The sequence below is a fragment of the Hylaeus anthracinus genome, unplaced genomic scaffold, assembly GCF_026225885.1.
Source record: "Hylaeus anthracinus isolate JK02 unplaced genomic scaffold, UHH_iyHylAnth1.0_haploid 11985, whole genome shotgun sequence".
NCBI lineage: Eukaryota > Metazoa > Arthropoda > Insecta > Hymenoptera > Colletidae > Hylaeus > Hylaeus anthracinus.
This window is the reverse complement of record NW_026534333.1, coordinates 3833996-3852835: the sequence shown is the minus strand read 5'-3', so window position 1 is coordinate 3852835 and position 18840 is coordinate 3833996. Positions and strand designations below refer to the sequence as shown.

At 45.5% G+C, this 18840-nt stretch overlaps 2 protein-coding genes across 2 annotated transcripts; both read right to left on the bottom strand.

Annotated features, from left to right (window-relative positions):
* Positions 1–11628: 11628 nt before the first annotated feature.
* Positions 11629–13031, bottom strand: LOC128886774 (uncharacterized). Its single transcript, XM_054141938.1, has 2 exons — positions 12867–13031; positions 11629–11826 (listed from the first exon to the last, which is right to left on the bottom strand). Exons 1-2 carry the CDS (start codon positions 13029–13031, stop codon positions 11629–11631), a joined length of 363 nt encoding a protein of 120 aa, XP_053997913.1.
* A 605-nt stretch (positions 13032–13636) lies between these two features.
* On the bottom strand, positions 13637–17812 carry LOC128887329 (protein sister of odd and bowel). The gene is made up of 2 exons (XM_054143115.1): positions 16444–17812; positions 13637–14516 (listed from the first exon to the last, which is right to left on the bottom strand). Exons 1-2 carry the CDS (start codon positions 17361–17363, stop codon positions 14171–14173), a joined length of 1266 nt encoding a protein of 421 aa, XP_053999090.1. The 5' UTR covers positions 17364–17812; the 3' UTR covers positions 13637–14170.
* Positions 17813–18840: the final 1028 nt, after the last annotated feature.

Genomic DNA, 18840 nt, shown 5'->3' with positions numbered 1-18840 from the left:
TCGAAGAATGCCTCGAAATAAATAGAGTTTCGATTATGGTTACGCGAAAACTTTGTTCTTCTTGGATTATTCGAGTTTTGCTTCGATTTGCCTCTAAACTTACATACTCTTCTCTCTTCTCTACTGCCGTGCGAATTGTCGAGGATTGACGATGACTTTCGTCTTTATATTCGCATCAAATTTTGTCCTATAAATCGTGTACTTAACGAGAAAAATTTAACGAGAAGAAAAAATTCCTCCTTTCTACCGAGGTATAGCCAATCGCACTCCGTTCTCGATTAAACAACGATCGTTAATTAACGCGTCGAACTAATATTCTCCGAGGGACTAGAAATAGGTCTGATGAATCAAGCGTCACGAGCGTATAGGTGTCGAAGCGCGTTTAACAAAGACCACACGATGTCCCAGAGTGAAAGAAAGGCCCCGAAGTTCCCACTGCGATCGTTTCTCGAAAATACTGGTGTCAGGATCGACTTAAAAACCTCCTGAAACCCGACGCCCCGTCTCTGTTCATTTCTTTCATGCGACATTGCTCTCTCTTCGGATCCCGAAACGCATCGTGATTAAATCCCCCGAGGAATTCTAAAGTAGACACCTACGTCGAAAACTGGAAAGTGTGAACACGTCGGGGAGACAGCTGGTGAACGAGACTCTTTAGTTTTTAATTATTGCCCGCTCCGCTGTTCCAGCGTGTCCTTTCGCTGGTCTACACGGTGTTTCGGTTAACCTCTGATATCTTCGAAGTCATAAGTTTTGCAGAAATATTTGCTGAAATAAAATTGCACGGTACCAAGGGGGTACTGTGCAATTTTATTTTCCTATATATATTCTGAGAGACGCATTTTGAACGCGAATTCATATATTTATTACAGATTCGAATCTTTCCTTTCAATTTCTCTCGTTGGTTTCTTTCTATTTTTGGACGCGAGTGCACGAAAAATCCACTCTAAGGGTACATTTAGATATTAGATACTCGACTGGTTACGCTGATACATCAACGTTTCTCGGGAATTATGCTGATTCACACCTCGGATCTCAGGTTTCTCGTAAACGCCTAAAATCCCCGCTCGGGGGCCCCTATTTTTCCAGCTAGCCGGAATTGTCCGCGATAACCGTAAAACCTGAGCCGTCTTCCTCGCCTATCGACCACCGAGAGAACCATTGCGATCCTCTTTACGAGGACATACCCCTTAACGTCCTTTCCCCTTTCGTCGTTCGCCTGGTAAGCGATCGGACCATATTTACGCACTGAAAAGTGCCTTCTAAACGCGACAGGATGACCGTGAAGAGGTCGGGTGTTTCCAACCGGCCGCTTCGATCTTAAAACGACGGAACGACGCGTTGGAATTTCGAATAATTAAACTATCAAGCTACATTTGCCTTGGAAGCGTTTAATTAAAGTTATATCGCAAAGTTATATTATAAGTTATTCGTGCCAATACACTTTGTAATGTATAGTTATAAGATTATCGTTATCGTTATAACAGAATTCTCGTACAAGACTCCATTTTTAGTCTCTTCGTCTACCCTATCGACCCCTATTATCGGACCGCTTCGTACCCTAGGCGAATATTTACGCCCCGAAAAGTGCGTTTCGAACCCGACACAGCGTCGCGTCCGTCGCGGCCTCGCCTGAATCACCTGGCATCGGTTCTAACGAGTAACTTCGACCTTAGAACGACGAAGCGCCACGTTGAAATTTACTCAACAGGTTTACGAAGTGACGACGCGCCGGTGCATCCATAATGGTGGCTCGTGGTCTCTTCTCTCCCCTTGCGGCCCCTCGCAGGCCCGATTATAATATAAATAAGAATTTATCGGCACCGTGGCGGCGTTAGGTTAAAAGGTTTACGTTTATTAATTCTGCTAATCCACCCCTGAACGCGCGATCGCGCGAAGAAAAAGGCCACGGGTTTTAGACGACGCGTCGACGTTAAATGCGTGCCATCGTGGCCTTCCTAAGGAGACAACTTCTTCCTCTCCGGAGTCCTCGTCCTCTCCTTCTTCTTCTGCCGGATTCCTCTCCCTCTTCGTCCGACCCTGGATCGTTCACTTTTTATGGGGCGTTAGCGTCGCTCAGGAGTAGAGTAGAGAAGAAAAAGTCCTGGGGAAAATAAGATGAGAGGTAAAGAGGTACGCGTCGGGGTTGAGATGATCCTCGAAGGTGGTAGAAATCGGTAGAATAACGTTCTGAAAGTCGAGGAGCTTCGATCACGAGGAGACTTCTTCGTGAATCACGAAAACAGTGGAACTCCGTTTATACAAATTCAATATAGGCTACGGTATAAGGAGAACACTCATTGACACGTTTTACGTGTTGTATTTAACCATTCGAGCGTTGAATACTCGTGATCGAAGCAATCAAAATTCCTCTCTTAATTACTCAAATAAAACTAGCTCGAAAGTGTCCCCTTGTATCGCTTCTCGAGACAAAATTTCTCGTTTTAATTAATAAGGGCACGTATACCTGACCGCAAGATAGAGCCACGAGATGAATTAGCCGCGTGAATTATCGGCGCCTCGTTATCGAAACGTTACCATTGGGTACCTGCTCTCGGTCCACACGCCCCGAAGCATTCACACGTAAAATTACGTTATCTCCCCGTTTCTTGGGAGGCGAGAGATACATCCCGAGTAGTACTCGGATACAGGTAGATAGATCGTCGTACGGGTACGTAGAGGCGCGCGTAAAACGATCGAGGGAACCGGCAGGATCGCATAAACTCTCGAGATTTAAGCGGCCCGAAGGCTCTCGGACGAGGAAACCATCTTCCACTTCGACCACCATGGCTACGCTCTTAGCCTCGCGTTTCTCGCCTATGTCTTTAACAATGTTTCGCTGAAAGGTGAGCTAAATGTCACGGCGCACCGACCCCGCGATGCTTTTAGGCGGAGATATTGAAAATGAAATCGTGAAAATAGTATTTCAATTACCGTACTAGCGGGGCTGGTTTATTCGTGGGAGTTCCACGCGTCGGCCGCGAACGGCGACAGGTAAATGGGGTGCGAGGGAATGAATGGATAAGAAGAGTTACCACGAATATCGTCGGAAACTTGCTGGCGAATGTACCAAGCTGGAACTGGAATACGTGGACGACGGAGCGGAGAGTTGTTCGAGGATTGAATACGTTTAGTTTTAACGTTAGGATTTTAACGTTAAGTTTTCCAGGACTCGGTCATTTTCAGCCATTACTAATTTCACGAGGTTTTACAGACACGTTTTAGAGTGGTTTTACAGTGATCAGAAGTTTTACAGTTAGCGTTAATATTCGGTGCATACAGTGGGTGGCCACGGAAAATGCACTTGTCAAGAATGCAGTTTCTCTAACCGAGGAATGCTGGCTTATCTAAGTGAGTTGTCAGAGGTTGCAAATCGATTACTTCGCAGAAAGTTGCAATAAACTTCGTTAAGAATATCGGAGAGAAAACATTTTCCCATGATTTTCGCGCGAATACTTCAACACGCGGCGTCTATTATTTACCTAGAAAATATGATTAACGTTATTCGCATCGAAGATAACAAACAAGCTGGACTATCTTACAGAAGACGAAGATTTAGAAGAGAGGTAGATTAAACGAGGATACCACCTTTGCCGTAAGAATGCTCTTGGCTAATTTTACTATTCCTAATAATACCCTGAAAGGTGAAGTAAATGTCGCGACTGAACATAATGGAGATAGATAAGACATAAATTGTAAAATATATTAAGCGAATGGTCGTATTAACGTAGCAAAAAATGAGATGTGCACGCCGAAGAACATAATGAATTCGAAGGAATTGCTATTGTGATAAAATTAATTTCGTCGGGGAGCGTAAACATCGTTGGAAACTATAAATCATTTCTAATTCTACTTAATTCCATTGCTTGACAATTTACAAGCAACAGCAGTTACATTCTCTTTTTTTTTTCGCTATACTTCGATCTATGCTTATCTATATTTCATCAAGTAGATAACGAATTGTCTAATTACAAATATTAAAAGGTACCATATTCTTTTCTTTCGTATTATTTATCGAAATGTAAATTAACGAAGTATTCCTTTCGGTATGCGGTAAAGTAAATGAAATTACGTAATAGCTAATGTGAAGTAAGATAAAACAATAGTAGTAGATTTTATCGAGTGTACGTAAAGTCTGGAAAGCGTTGGGAGACCTGCTGAAACAGACCCGAGCACTCTTTCTCTAAAGGACAATGGTTGGTGGCCGGTTGAACCTCTTAAGTGAGTTTATGCACAGGACGAGCCGCTTGTCACGGTGAATATATTCACTGTACTGACTTAAGAGGTTAACTATGCCCGACGATATTTCAATAGGAGGCGAAGGAAATATCATGTTCCAGCCCAATCCCGCGAGGGGCAGCGAGAGAATAAACTGTAAAAGGTGTAAATCAATGAAATAATGTAACGAGTAGAGGCGGAGGGATATATTGGTAACGTAATAAGTAGTCGGATCGTATGTACGTTGGCAACACGTCTAAAGCTCGCCTCACACGACGGCTTTCTTGAAGGATATTATTTTCAAATATATTTCTTGTTTGGTGGAGGATCGATACGAATAATACGAATAAAATTCGTTATCGATTCGATTTAATACTGTTTCGCAAAAATAATACAAAATGAATTCGAGCTGCACTAGTAACACTTTCGTAATCACCAGCAGACTTGATATTATCACCTGAGAAGTATCACCGTATACTACTCTTTCACAAACAATTGTGCCTTCTCGAAAATTGTCGCAAACGAATCGGTCCAACATTTCCGAGTTTCTCGGTGAATTGACTTTCGGCAAGTGAAAGGTAACGAAGTGTGAACCGAGCCTAAGAGCGGTTAGGATTCCGTACGCGCAGATGCGTGAAATAATAAAATAATGAAACATAGCGACTGGGGGGTATATATCGGTAATATAATAAGTAGTCGGATCGTTTGCGCGACTGTGAAAGGAAATAGGGAAACTCGCGAACCCTCCGCGGGTTTCATAGTCATTTCGTAGCCGATATTACAGCAGTCCTCTGTTACCTTAAAGACGTAATATCGTCGTAACGTGCGTGCGTATTCTTTCCCACCGACTAAATGCATTCCTTTTCAAGGATTTCTCGCGTCTTTTCATGCTCGAGGGTGGTTCGTTCGTCATTCCGCGGTATTTTTGACGTTATGGTCGCCCGTGTAATTTGAAACTGCGGATGCCGGCGAAATATTCGATACTTTCTGCGTTTTCTGTGCGCGGGGAACTTTTATCCTCGCGCACGCTCGAAAGGAGTTAGGCTCGCGACAAACCTTGCGCTCCTTTGTTCGAGTTTCAGCGAATTCTACGAATCGAAAGCTCCTGCTGACGTTGGTGATGACACTTGTTCCTTTATTTTTATTATACAGAAATTATAACAGATACATGACGAATGAAATTAAAGCAGAGAAAGCGTAGTTAAACTAGACTTTAATTTCGTCCCACTCTTAATAAAATTTAATCGTCATCTTAATTGCAAACAAAATCGGTCGCTTCGTTTTGCCTAAAATATCAACCACTCGACTCAACGAAATTCGACACGTAAATATAATTGAAATTTCCTTCCAGTTGTCTATCCTGTTGTGGCAATAGAAATTGAACAAAGTCTCGCCGTGGAAGAGCCCGTGGAGGGGTCAAATGGTAAGCTGTCGTAAACTTTTCAAATTGCCTTTACAGTGCTTACAGAAACTAATACGCGTGTTTGGTTTGAGTTACTGCGCCGGGCGTTCGCCATGGTTCATACATTTCACGTTTACCTCCCATTCCGTTAGTAACTCGGTCGTTTGGCGCGCAAGAAAAGGTGGACGGTGCAACAACGACGAGGGAAAAAGAGAGGAGATCGAAGCAATTAGAGGGAAGCACGAGTGGCGCCGCGTGCCTTTTCCAGCTGCTCGACTCCTTTGCTTTCCGACTAATTGTACTCCTAATTTGCGCATTTCTACGAATAAAAACAGCAGAATCCGCTAAAATCACGATCATCCTCGTTCCGTATTCCGGCTGCAATTACTTTTCTTTATTAACTTGCCGCATAGAGGCTCGTTAAAAACATTTTTTTCTCCTCTCGCTAATTGATATCCACGTTTTCCAGAAACGGTGACGCGCAAAAACAGTCCCCAACGGATAAGAAGAAGTTAAATGGTAATCACGCGTAATCATAATTTTACCGAATTAAAATGAAACGTTCCTCTATCGACGGCCATTTTCCCTGGAGGATCTCGCAGCTGGTATCACGTGTAAACACAGTCTACGCTGCCTAATTTTAATACCAAAGAGCGACCGCAGCCTGTAACACACGACAAAAGGTCGTTTATGCGACCGAGCATGATCCCTTTGACGCAGTTCCTGAATATCCTTTGGACAACGACAATGACGATGGTCGCCGAGTATACTTGCGGCTGGCCGCAAGAAGAAGGCCCCGAAAGAAGAAACGGAAACGGTCGGTACAGGGTACGCGTCGCGTGTATCATAAATAAGATCAGCGATTTGTTTTTTCTTAGTGCTCCCAGCCGCGCATTGTCCTTATTGCATCGTGACACGTCCACGAACTTCCCTGCTCTTTTATTTAATCGTGTAAAGTTGGCGAAACCGTCGATAAAGGGTTGTGCTCGTGTCGCCCGATTCCTGCTCGAAGCGGTCGAAGAACGCGCGAGAGAGTCCCGAGAGTCGTGCGTTTGGCCTGCCTCGGGCGCCTCTTAGAGAGGAAGTCCCTATATCTAAGGAGCGGTCCATCCGAAAATCATGAAATTTTGTATACCGACACTTCCACGCCGCTGCATCTACTCGTATAATCTCCTCCTAAAAGCCGAATATAATTTGATTTACCGAGCGTCATCGTTGATGGGACCAGTCGAAGAGCGCGCAGGAGGCACAAAGGGGGCCCAGAGGAAGGGTCGCGAAGCCAAGAAGACGAAGCGCGAAGAACCAAGGGAAAAGTGGAGGAAGAAAGATGGAGCAGGCCGCGTTAAAGGCTCATATACGTGGGCGGGTATGAGCTTGTGTCGCGCGAGTCACCACTCGGTTGCCCAGGGCGTCCTGTCGTCCGTCATCCTGTCCGCCCGTCCGTATTTCGTGGGCTAGTACACTGCCAAACGAGCCACGCACACGCGTGCCCGCGTGCACGGGCCCCGTCGTTCCGCCAATCAGGGGCCAACGTGAACCGCGATTTTTGCTCGTTCAAAGTGTCACATCCGGGGGGGAGAGACGGGGCGTATTGTAATTTACTCGCTCATTCTTTCGCGTGGCGGTAAATCACGGGGCCATCGTGGGGTTTGTTTTAATTGTCCCGCGAGATTAGAGGTGAGTTACGGTTCGAGGATGAGGCCGGCGATCGGAGAAATTAGGCTTGGCTGGTCGCGAGGTTATCGACGATCGTTGGCGCGGTTTGCGAGGGATGCTGGAGCTGCGTTGATTAGGAACGACGAGTGTTGACCCCCTATGAATTTTATATTTACTTTGCACGTTGTGACGCATAACTTTTGTTTTTACTTGTTGAATTTACCACTTTTTTACGATCTATAATATTATTTCCGTCGTAGGTTAATCGTCAGAATGCGATAATCGTGTACTTATTTTATTCCCGAAGAGGACACGAAGTAGAGAATTTAATTTCTACCGATTTATATTCTCGCTAATCGCGTCGAATTCGATACTATAGGGCCGGATGCAAATGATATCGCTGACGTCGTTGATTTCTATGAAAGTGCTCCGCGGGGTTTTCGATCAGGAGTTCCAGAGATGATGACTCGTACAGATTCCCTCGAAGCGGAGGGCTGATGAGCTTGAGAGACTCGTAATGAGGTTTGGAGATCCTCGGCAGCTGGTGAACGTTCTCATTAACAGAACTAACAAGAAATTGCACGCACGCTCTGTTTAAACGGATACTTGTCTTTTCATTAACTTTCTCGCCTTTCCCACGTCCGAACACGCTGAGAAATTAAGCGCATACTTTGCGCTGCGAGCCAGTGGCATCTTATCTATGCGGAAGAACAGGCTGCATAGTCGATATCATAATGAGTGTTCTCGAAGATTTTTCAGACTTTTTCGACACGCTCTAAGGCGGACTCTTTTAGGTAGCTTTATTTTCCGTTTTGTTCCAGAAACGATATTTCGCCAGCGAACCTCAACATTTTTCGAAAGATGGCGTTACGCTGCTTCCAGAAGGGACGAAGGAACGTAATAGTGCCTTGGCTCCGTACCTTACTTTTCGTATTTTTCGTACTTCCCTACAATATTGTGTGTATGTACTAATTGCTCATAAAACAGAAGAAACTTTTCGGACAACCTGATGTATCTTCGACGTTAATCCTGGTACGGTAAGCGTAATAATTTTGATTCAGGTGTCACCCTTTTCGTGGGTAAACGAGGCCCAGTTTAAACATCGGTAACCATCGATAATTGAATGAGGTCGTTCTGTTCGCGTTCGAACGGGCCCGAAGCCTGAAGCGTTACACCATTAACTTGCCACCCGGCGATACTCGGCGGTTATTAAATTGATTCAGATTCACGCGTTACATTGAACTTGCTCCCCATGCCGACTTATTGGTCGTACCGATATAAATCAAGTTAAGCGTCGAGGGCTGCCATCGATGCAATACCATTCGCACGTGGTCCCCCTGGCGCAGCTGTTAAACGATACACGCCTGCGGAATTGTGGGTGGCCACCTTCTGCGTGAGCATCCGCCGATCGTATATCGGCAAGTACAACTTCGTTCTGAACGGGTATGGAGACGTTATACCCGGGGCTTGCGCAAAAACATGTACGGCCTGTTATTTATTTATCGGTCGAATAAAGCCGGCGGTGGAGAGGACGTTCGAGTAATCGTGCCCGTGCGAATTTCTTCTATTCGAAATGAAAATGGACACTGTACTTTTGGTGCTGGACTTTTACTTTTGAAATTATCTAGGTCTCGCGATCTAGAAGGCACAAGCTTCTTTTATATAAATAATCAAACGACTATGGATGCAAATTTATGTTTAAATCGAGCATAAACAGTGCAGAATATTCATCTGATTTTTGTACTTCATTTTAGACGAAGGTAGAAAAGGTAGTTAGAAAAAAGGGTAAACCTGGTAGAGTTTACGCAGTCGTCGAATAATATTTCCTCGTTGTTTTGGGACGTCATTCGCATTATTTTCACTTCGCTCGAAGGTTTCAGCGAGACGGTATTCCTTTTACTCCGTTCGGACGGAATCGGTGGCCAATTAAACCGACGCCGCAAAAAGCTCGCCAATTTATCTCTTCCCGTTTGCGCACGAAATTATCACCGCGCGGAGGTGCCGCGATCGCGTACCAGCCGAAGGTCGCCGCAACCTTCTACGTACTTTCGTTTTGTCATGAAAATGTTACGACCATTTGTGCGTTGCGTTTCAAATTTTAAACACGAAAAATTCGTTTCATTCGCGTTCCCTGAATTAAACACCGATCAAATTAGTAAATTCTTCTCCCGAATGTAACGTTGGTTTTTCTTCTTATAGATTCGTGCTCGAAGAGATCACAGAGTATCTTATCGAGTATTTTATGCTTCCTTGTACACACGAACGTTTCGCCATAAAGGAACCTTATTGATTCCAAACACTTGATAGCGCTAGATATGTTATCGATCGCAAACAGTTGGAGTGTTATCGGTAAGACGGTACACGGACACACAATGCACCCATTGTGACGAGTTATCCGAGTTGATTCGATGAAAAGTGGTTCACGCGGGCTAACGTCTTCGCCGCCATATTGGTTCATTTCGAACCTCTCGAGTTATCCCACTGGATGATGATTATTTCCGCAAAAAACGTTGGACGACACAATAGACCAAACTGCTTAATTAAATATAGAATTTACCTTGATTCTCTAATGAAAAATTGTCATCCTGTAACGACGATCGATTAATCATTTGCTTTCTCACGATACTCGCGGCGTGTCGCGAAGTAATAATCGGACTTGTTCCAATGAAGATACATTCTTACATCGCGGATCCGTCGTTGCATCTGTAATTAAAATAAAAATACAAGAAGCTTGACGCGTGACATCATTCGACTCATCCATTGCCATTTTATAACCTTCTAACCTAACCTAAACCTTCTTCCACATTCGTGTGCATAAAGGACACTAAGAATGCATCGACTACTTGTTTTAAAACGATGTAAATCATATCCAGACGTAAATTGTAATTGGTAAGACGAGAATTACTTACAGCGTAAGAATAATTTACTACTGTACACGTATGCTATCTTATAAAAATTAATTCTCCGGGATTAAATACACCGTGGCTGATTATTCCTTGATGTTTTTTTAGTTTATTACGAGACAACGAACAATACATATTTTTACGCGAGTTTACGTTCGAGGCACAAAGGAATTGGACGTTGTACACGAGTGAACTTTGATATACGATGAGCACCACATATTTTAAGCATGGAAAACCGAGAAATAATTACAACGTCGGTGCACGATTACCATTCCCGCGCAATCTGATATCTAAAGTTCAAATCGACGCCTCGACGGAGATTATTCGTGCTGGTTTTCAAGAGAGAGATTTAATAACGAAGCGGAGAGATTCGCGTTCGACGTTGATCATTACGGTAATGACATTAGCATACTGATGGATATACATTTTTCTTACGTGATTTTCATTCAACTTTGTTGGGAAAGAGATTTCCATACAATGCGCGATATCCACCGTGTCTGAAACTCGCGTTGATATTTACAGGGTTCAACCGATGTTTAGATAACCTCGAACGCATTTTATTAATCGACAATTTAAGCGTGTTTGTTGTTCGATTTCCAAGTGACATTACAATTAATACGTTGAAAGCTTTGTAATTATGCAATCGAACTAAAAATATGTTATTATACCAACGTTACTCGAAACACCATTTCTTATAGACATTTTTGCGATAAACACATACTATAACCAATGGCATAAATCTAATTTTTTAGGTCGTATTCAAAGTATTCCAGTTATCATTTTCACGGATTGAAGGAGTTTCGTTTAAAAAAGGAAACGCCACATCTCAAAGATCTAGCTGTCAAATAAATCGAAAAAAATCACTAAACGTACTATAAATCGTATCTGAAATATTCTCAGAGCTCTAAAAACATTTCGTGAATTCTTTTTTGTACAAAAAAATATCCCAGGAAACTCTCGATACTTGAACGACCGATGCGCTTTTCCCCTTAAACAAATTCACGAAAACCGAAGTCTCGGCGTTCGAGCAAGGAGGCTCAGGTCAAAACCCAACAGTCACAAAACGATCGTGTCACCGGTATCGCCAAGGAAGAGTAACCCAATCGTCCGTTTCTCGAGGCACGCGTGTAAAGATACGTATATACGCGGAGGACGAAGGAAACGGAGTCTCGAAGAAGAAGAAGAAGAAGAAGAAGAAGAAGAAGAAGAAGAAGAGGGAGAAGAACAAGAAGTAAGAGAACGAAGACGAAGAAATCCCGAACGAGTCGGAGCAGGGCTGACCAGACGTGTTATCGACGCTCTGCCAACCCCTTAAATCAGCGAAGGTAGGTAAGCCAGGGGGGATGAAGCAGAAGAAGAGGAGGCAGAGTGGTCCTCTCCTTTCTCTTTCCCTGATCCCTCGATTTTTTTTCTTGGCCTCGTGACGAAGAGAGGACATGCGCATGCAGATCACGTCGGTTGTAGCCAAGTGATAGCGTATCTGTGGGCGGCGCGTGCGTGTGGTCCTTCTATGTCCCCTTTAACTCCCATCCTTTCCTTCGTCTCCTCCACCATGCTCGAGGGAATCGCCTCGGCCCGTTCCAGAGCCTTCCTTCTCTTTTTCGCCTTATACCTGGGCCCCCTCGATCCTACCGGTTTACCTCCACGCTTTGAAATAGGGAAATGACACACTTAATACGCGGTTTAATGCGTGTCCACCGCGACACGCTTCGCTTTTTCGCGCTGACGTCCTAACAATCACCCTTTTCTAAGCAGATTTAGATAGAATTGCCCTTCTGGATCTTCGTTTGTAATCGATGCGTGAAAAATGGATTCTGAATTCGATAAGAAATCTTCTAGCAAACTTTATACCGAGTTTGTCCCGGAAGATAATTGCTAGGTAATTTCATTTTCTGATTTCTGGTTGCATGGAATAATGTACTACCGTTCCCTAAGGGTAGGTACGAGCGTGAGGTAATTTAATTATCTAATTACTCTAGGTCCCGAGACTGCGAGCGATCCTTTGCGCGTCCAGCTTACGCACCATCCATTAACTATTCCTTTTCTCTTTGCGCCGATGTTCCAATAACTCCAGGTCTAACGTATACCCTCGGACAGTCGTGCAACAAGACGTTACCACGTTATCCAACCACTTACCATTCGGCACGAAAACGATTAACCTCGCGAATACATAAACAACCGAGCCATAAATTCACGCAACGGAAATTACAGCTTCCAATCCCCGGCGGACCTCCTCGATTTGCAAATTTCTTTCTAAAATTCTATCGAGGTACCTCTCCGAATGGTAAACGGTAACAAAGTTCAAGGCGAAGCCTGGCGATGTCTCGGTTGGATTCAGAGTAGAACGAGCCGAATGAGTTATTAACGAAACCTGGCAAATTAATTTCCCCGAGGCCCGCGGCTATCGCGAAATTATGTAAATTTCCTTCACGAGCCCGTGGACAACTTTTTTTGTCTGATCCGGATCGGAATTCCTCCAGTTTCCAGCATCGGGCCCAAACTCTTAGTTCCAGCGTGGAAGTCGACCGGTCGTGCGAGATTCTCCTTATCGACGCGAGCCTGGCCCGTCTCTGGGGCCCGCTCGTGGGCCCGAAATAGCGTCGTGGGCCCACCTCGTGCCTTCCCAGCGTCTACCTTCGAAAAAGAAACGTAACCCTAGACGTATCGTGGTGTCATGTCCCGCGCACCTGGCGGCCTCGTTCTTTGTAACACGATACACGCGTTTCTTCTTCTTCTTCTTCTTCTTCTTCTTCTTCCTCTTCGTACTCGCTGCCGCGTGTATCTTCCTCTTCTTCTTCTACGTCGTTGGTGCTCACCTCCTCGCTGTCGCGCACGTTTCTTCCACCGTACATGAAGAGTATCGATTGAAACGCCGAAAGAGAGATGTCCTGGGTTAATTGATCCTAGGACCACCGAGGTTTCGACGATCTCGCTTTCCGATTATGCTTTCCTCGGCACAGTTTCGAGGGATCTGGAAATTCACTGTTCGCTAAGGTATATTGTACGTCGTGTATAAATGGAGACATTAAATTGGGAAAGAGCGCGTAGATAGAGTAGGCTAGCCAGAATAATAAGAGAAAGAAGATTGCTTGCGTCAGCTGGATGGATGTCTCTTGATTCTCGTGACTTCCTCCTCCGAATCTTAAAATTCTGATTTTAGACAGAAACAAAGATACTCTCGCGACTCGTTCTCCCTTTCTTCGCACCTTACGTTTTCCCTCTTCTACTTTATCTATATAATCCCTTTGGTTAAATTGCGTTCATGTGCCAGAATTCTCAGAGAAAATCAAATTTATCGTGCAATTATATTACCAATGTCATTCAAAATACTTTTAGAATGAAATCGTTTGAAATTAAGCGTTCGTGAAGTTCAATCGCCAACCTGGCTTTCAGCTGAAGATCTCTAAAAAGCAGGTATTCGGGTGATCCAAACAGCGTACAACGGTAGTTTAAAAAATAATATAATAAATGTTTATTTTACACGTACAAACGAAACACACCGCCTAGGTACACACAGTGCATACGTGAAACGATTCTCTTTACGTCCTACTCCGGATGCCTATACATATAATACGTCGTGCGTAACATAATTACAGATCTAACTCCGCCTGAAGTCGCAACTAAACTTCATATACAATCGTAATCGTAATCTAATATTAACAGTTATAGATACGTTCGCAGGTGGTTACACTAAAAATCAGGGCCGAAGTACACCGAGAATCGACAAGGTCCGTTCCGATCTCGAATCTCACGAAACTTGGATTTTCTTTCGTCCTGGAGATCGATGAGAAGGATCCGTCCGCGTCCTCGACACCGTTTAACCTCCATTTTCACCCGAACGAGTCTCGGAAGTGTCCTTCGAACGCACCAGAATCGTGTCGAAAAACGAACAAACGACGTCCATGGCGTCTCAGAGTCGAGGGACTCCGAGGACGCGTCGAATAAATTTTGCTCGAGCTGGCTCGGTGTATTCGAGGGGATTCACGGGGCACTAGGAGGTCTCCTGGAGCACAACGGTACTCGAGCCAGGTACAGGGATCCCTGGCGGCGGCGGGGACGTCGATACGCCCAAATTATGAGTCAAGGAATGCCTCCTCAGGTCGCAGTTCCTGCGGAAGACCTTGCCGCAGGATGCGCAATGGTACGGCTTGATGTCCGTGTGGGTCAGGAGATGGGTCTTCAGGTTGCTCCTCTGGTTGAAGCTTCTGGCGCAGACGGGACACTTGTGCGGGGACTCCTCCATGTGGAGGATCTTGTGCACCGCCAGGGTCCTGCTCTGGCAGAATCCTTTGCCGCACTCGGCGCATTTGAACGGCTTCTCCTTGCTGTGGATGTACCTGGGAGGGGAAAACTAATCGTCAGATCGTGATTGTTTAGATTGGAAAGCGTGGAAGCACCCAGACTAAGATGCTCTATCAAAGAAAAAGGAAATCTCGAAGAAAGCACGTGAGCTCGCATGCAATGACTTCGGCGTTCGTTAGGGTTGTTGAAAAGATTTTGGAAGCTGTTAATTATAGAATCTAGATAATTGCACGATTAGGAAGGGAAGAAAACTTGTAAGCAAATTTCGCATACATAATTTTATAATTAGTAGTAAAGTTAGATATTTACGTTCGCCTATTTATAGAGTACACGTGCCGAGGAAACCTTGCGATTAGGTTGAGAACGTTTAACGAAAGACGAGGTAGAAATAATAAATAATAAAGCTGCTTGTTGTACCATGCTTGTTTGCTTGTGCTCGTAGATGATTCCGTTAAATTAACACCGCGACAAGCCAATCACAGAACGACGCCACGCCAGACAAAAAAAATACTACCGACTGTGCCTATTTGTGGACGTAATGCGCAAGTCCAATTAACGGGAATTGCAGACGTATCGATTGATGCCGTCATGATTGATGATCAAGATACGAAATGCTCGATAAATTATCACGAATTGATCAACGTAATTAATACACACTGCCGCGATTACCAGTCACCGTCGTAATTACACGATGGGTGAAGACGCGTGTATTATTTCGTCGTATTTAGATGCCGCGAAGATTGCAATCAATTTAAGCACACGGAGAAGAAAGCGCGTCGCGAACCACTCTGATTGGTGTAACTCCGTTCGCGGTACACGGTTCGACGAGCCAATGAGCACACATAATAGAGGCTTTATCTTCCGCGTTTCTTCCACGAAGAAGATTCTTATGTCGCTTATTTTATTTTTTCCTTCTATTTTTTTGAAAAATTTAACGGCGATTTCCGAGTGGAGGTAAATAGAGATCGATTACCGATACTTGCGCGCCCGTGCGCGCCACGATTTCTAGTTTCCATGGTCTATTCTTGGAACGTTTAAGGTTGCATTGAACTTTCTAATAAGATGGAAAAAGAATTCTGTGGTGGAGAAAATCTGGATTCTGGACAAAAAAAAAAATAACAATCGTACCACCGCAAACATCATACGTTGATATTCGATAAAACCCCTTCCATGAAAACATCGATTAGACGTTTAGAATCTAGTCGTATTATCATTTGCACAACAAAATTTATTATAAAATGTTTCCGACTATAACGGGTGCAGTCTTCGGTTCGGTATAATTTCGAGCCAGAAGAACTATTCGAAGCGTAGATATTTCTCTCGCAACTCGATCGATCCCAACTCGGAAATAAAAATTGATCGTACGATTTATATGTCTTCATAAACATTATACGTAGCTTCAATTGTGTCGTCTGTTCTTATTCGCACGACAAATTGGCTCGAACTCTACACGTGTCGCTACCGTCGGCCATTCAGGATGATTCTTACGCCGTAAGATTGTTCTGCGTTTCCAGACAAAAATGTTTTACGTAACGTGAATATACGTTGTAAAAAAAGATGGAAGTTTATCCCAATCTATTCTATCTCTTTACAGACGCGTCCAGATCGGTGCTCCAAACTTCAAGTAAATCACCGATTCAACGATAATACTAAATTCGATCCATAATCCGAACACCAAAGACGCGTATTATCAACAGGCTACGAATCTCTACGCAAAGAGACGAACTTCGAAAGGAAGTATCTCCTATCTTACAAACAGCGTAATGTATATTCTATCTACGATATTTCGTATATTTTTCCATTTGTGCACGTCTCTTTCCCACGTTCCCACTGAAACGCGTAAACGTCCCCACTCTAAACAACAATTGCGTCGAGTATCGCGTCATCCAGTCCATCCAATCGCGAAATAAGCGAGCAAACCGAACGGCCGTTCCAACTATAATATTAACCGCGAGCGCTTACCTGTGGTCCCTCAGGTGATCCTGCCGTCGGAAGGCCTTTCCGCAAATGTCGCAGGAATACGGTCTCTCGTCCGTGTGGGTTCTCTCGTGAATTAACAGATTGTAGCTCTTGGTGAACTGTCGGCTGCAGAACTTACAGATAAATTGCTTCTTAGGCCTCGACGCCCTGCAGGTCCTCGGTAAGCTGGATTCGACGGATGTGCTCGCTGCCTGTAGCGGCGACGACGAGGACAACGACGACGACGAGGACGAAGAACAGGCCGAGGAGGAGGCAGGCGACGTGAACGACGAAGCGATCTGCGCGGTCGTTGCGGTGGCGTTCGCGCGATTCCCTTCGGATATCCGTCGCAGCAGAGTCTCCTGGTTCGCGGAGGACGTCACCACGGTTGTATCTCGTAGGAGGACTTCCTGTTCCTCCAATAGAGCCAAGTTCTCTTCGGGATCCTCGATGAACTCCAATCTACCTTCGTCCTCGTCCTTGGCGGACTCGAGGAGCCTCTCCGCCGCGAGCTGATCGGCCTTGGACGGTGTGGTGGACGACAGCGCATCTTCCAGGCCAGCGTTTATCGGGGAACACCTCTGATTAACGGACAAACCGGTGGCGGCGGTTTGATTAACACCGGGCGCGGTACTGCTGGCGTGCAGACGATGAAGCGTCAAATATGTCTCCAGAGCTTGAAGATTCAGAGCAGCCGCGGCGGCGTGTCCCGGTGGAAGCAAGGCAGCCCTTTGCAGGGCCGCGAGGAGAGCACCTTGCAAGCCCAGGGCCACGCTCTGCAGGGTGAAATTGGGTAGACCGGCGTCCGTGACACTGGCGACGTCCCGTAGCTCGGCGCTGCTGGCCGACGAGGACGTCGCAGAGGACGACGGGACCATTACGATTCCCCGGTCCTGGTCCTGGTCCTGCTGTTGCTGTTGCATCCTTCCCCGTCGCTGGTATCGTCCCGGGTCAGGCTCAGGGGTTGCTGGCGTGTTGTTGGCACCATTGGCGAGGGTGGGCTGCTGCTGCTGCTGGTCTTTCGTCGCGGCGGCGTGTCACTCGAAGGTTACGCCGAAAACGGTTACGATCTCGTTCACTGACCGATCGCTGGGTGAGGGTTGGCCGACTGGGCCATCACGGTCGAACGTTTCGCGGGTGGAACGCGCGGAATCCGTCGAGGGATGCTCGCGACAAACCGGACGAACGGGGAAACGTGAAAGAGAAGAAACGCGTGCGATGCTGGCGGTGCGGAGGCGCCTCGACGACTGCTCCTGCCTCTCGCTGCTGGGCACTGCTCGTGGAGACACCTGGTGGCAGGTATCCGAGGCGAGTTGGGACCGTTCGCGAGGAACGGGCCCCGTGATTCTGGAGAGAGAGCCCCACAGCTGGGCCCGCAATTGCTCGCCGTTTCAGCGTAAACGGCGTCGTTCGTAATCTCGCGTGCACGCGTGACTGCGTGCGTAGCCTGCACGCGTGCGGGGCCTGCGTTAACGGACGATCCAGGGGACAACCCCTGCTTACCCCCTCCGTGCCTTGTATGATTTAATTCTTGCGCAGCTGGGAATTACGGTGCCGATGCACCCGAACCCTATACGGATTCGCGCGAACCCGTCGAAACGGAATTATTTTTCATACGCTACGAGCTATCGAACTGAACGCAAACACGGACGGATTTCGATTCAATTATGGACTCGGATGCCGAAGTAGCTCTTTATAGTTCATCGGTATTCATTGTTACCACTAAGGAAGGAACGGGAATTTTTTATTTTTAAGTTTATGGTATAGTGAATGGATTATGACAAAAAAAAAGTGGAAGAAGAAATGCCCAGAGTGTTCTACCCTATACAGGGATAAGGAAGAGTGCAAGTTTTGTCAGAAGTTTGATAAAAATAGAATAAGGTCAAGGGAAGTTTAATATCTGGTACTCCTTTTAGTGACTTTTGTACGGTAGGTATCATAAATCTACGTTCATTTTTCAAGCTACTTTAAACTGCACAAGATGGTTACCATTTCTGGTAATAAAAAGATGCAGACTATACCGCAAGAGAATCAACAACGTTATCGTTATCATCGTTCATTCATGCTGCAATAAATTCGATAAAATCGTATAGTTCCGCCACGTGGAACTTTACTAGCGCACGCGCGCGCGCGCGCGCATTTATCACGGGATTCAGTGATTCGAACGTCAGCACAAGACGTGTCACTTTAGTCGACGGAGCTCTCGGCGGCGCGTTCATTTTTCACGGTTCGCGAGTGAATTTTCGCGAGCCTTGTAAGGCGTTTCATTCAATTACGACGACGGTTCGGAGCCACGAAGGTTAAATTGGTTTCTGTCTAGCGACGTATCGGTAAATCTCTGTGCTTCTGTGTTCGCGGCTATCATTAAAACGTCGCGAATTAAGAAATACGAGGTACTTA

Bases quoted from the DNA above. Each gene is read 5' to 3' on its own strand.
- LOC128886774 (XM_054141938.1), bottom strand. From the start codon at position 13,031: ATGTACGGTGGAAGAAACGTGCGCGACAGCGAGGAGGTGAGCACCAAC. The intron at 11,827-12,866 runs GTGCGCGGGACA...CCTATTTCAAAG, and splicing joins ACAAAGAACGAGGCCGCCAG to CGTGGAGGTAAACCGGTAGG.
- LOC128887329 (XM_054143115.1), bottom strand. From the start codon at position 17,363: ATGCAACAGCAACAGCAGGACCAGGACCAGGACCGGGGAATCGTAATG. The intron at 14,517-16,443 runs GTAAGCGCTCGC...TTCCCCTCCCAG, and splicing joins GATCACCTGAGGGACCACAG to GTACATCCACAGCAAGGAGA.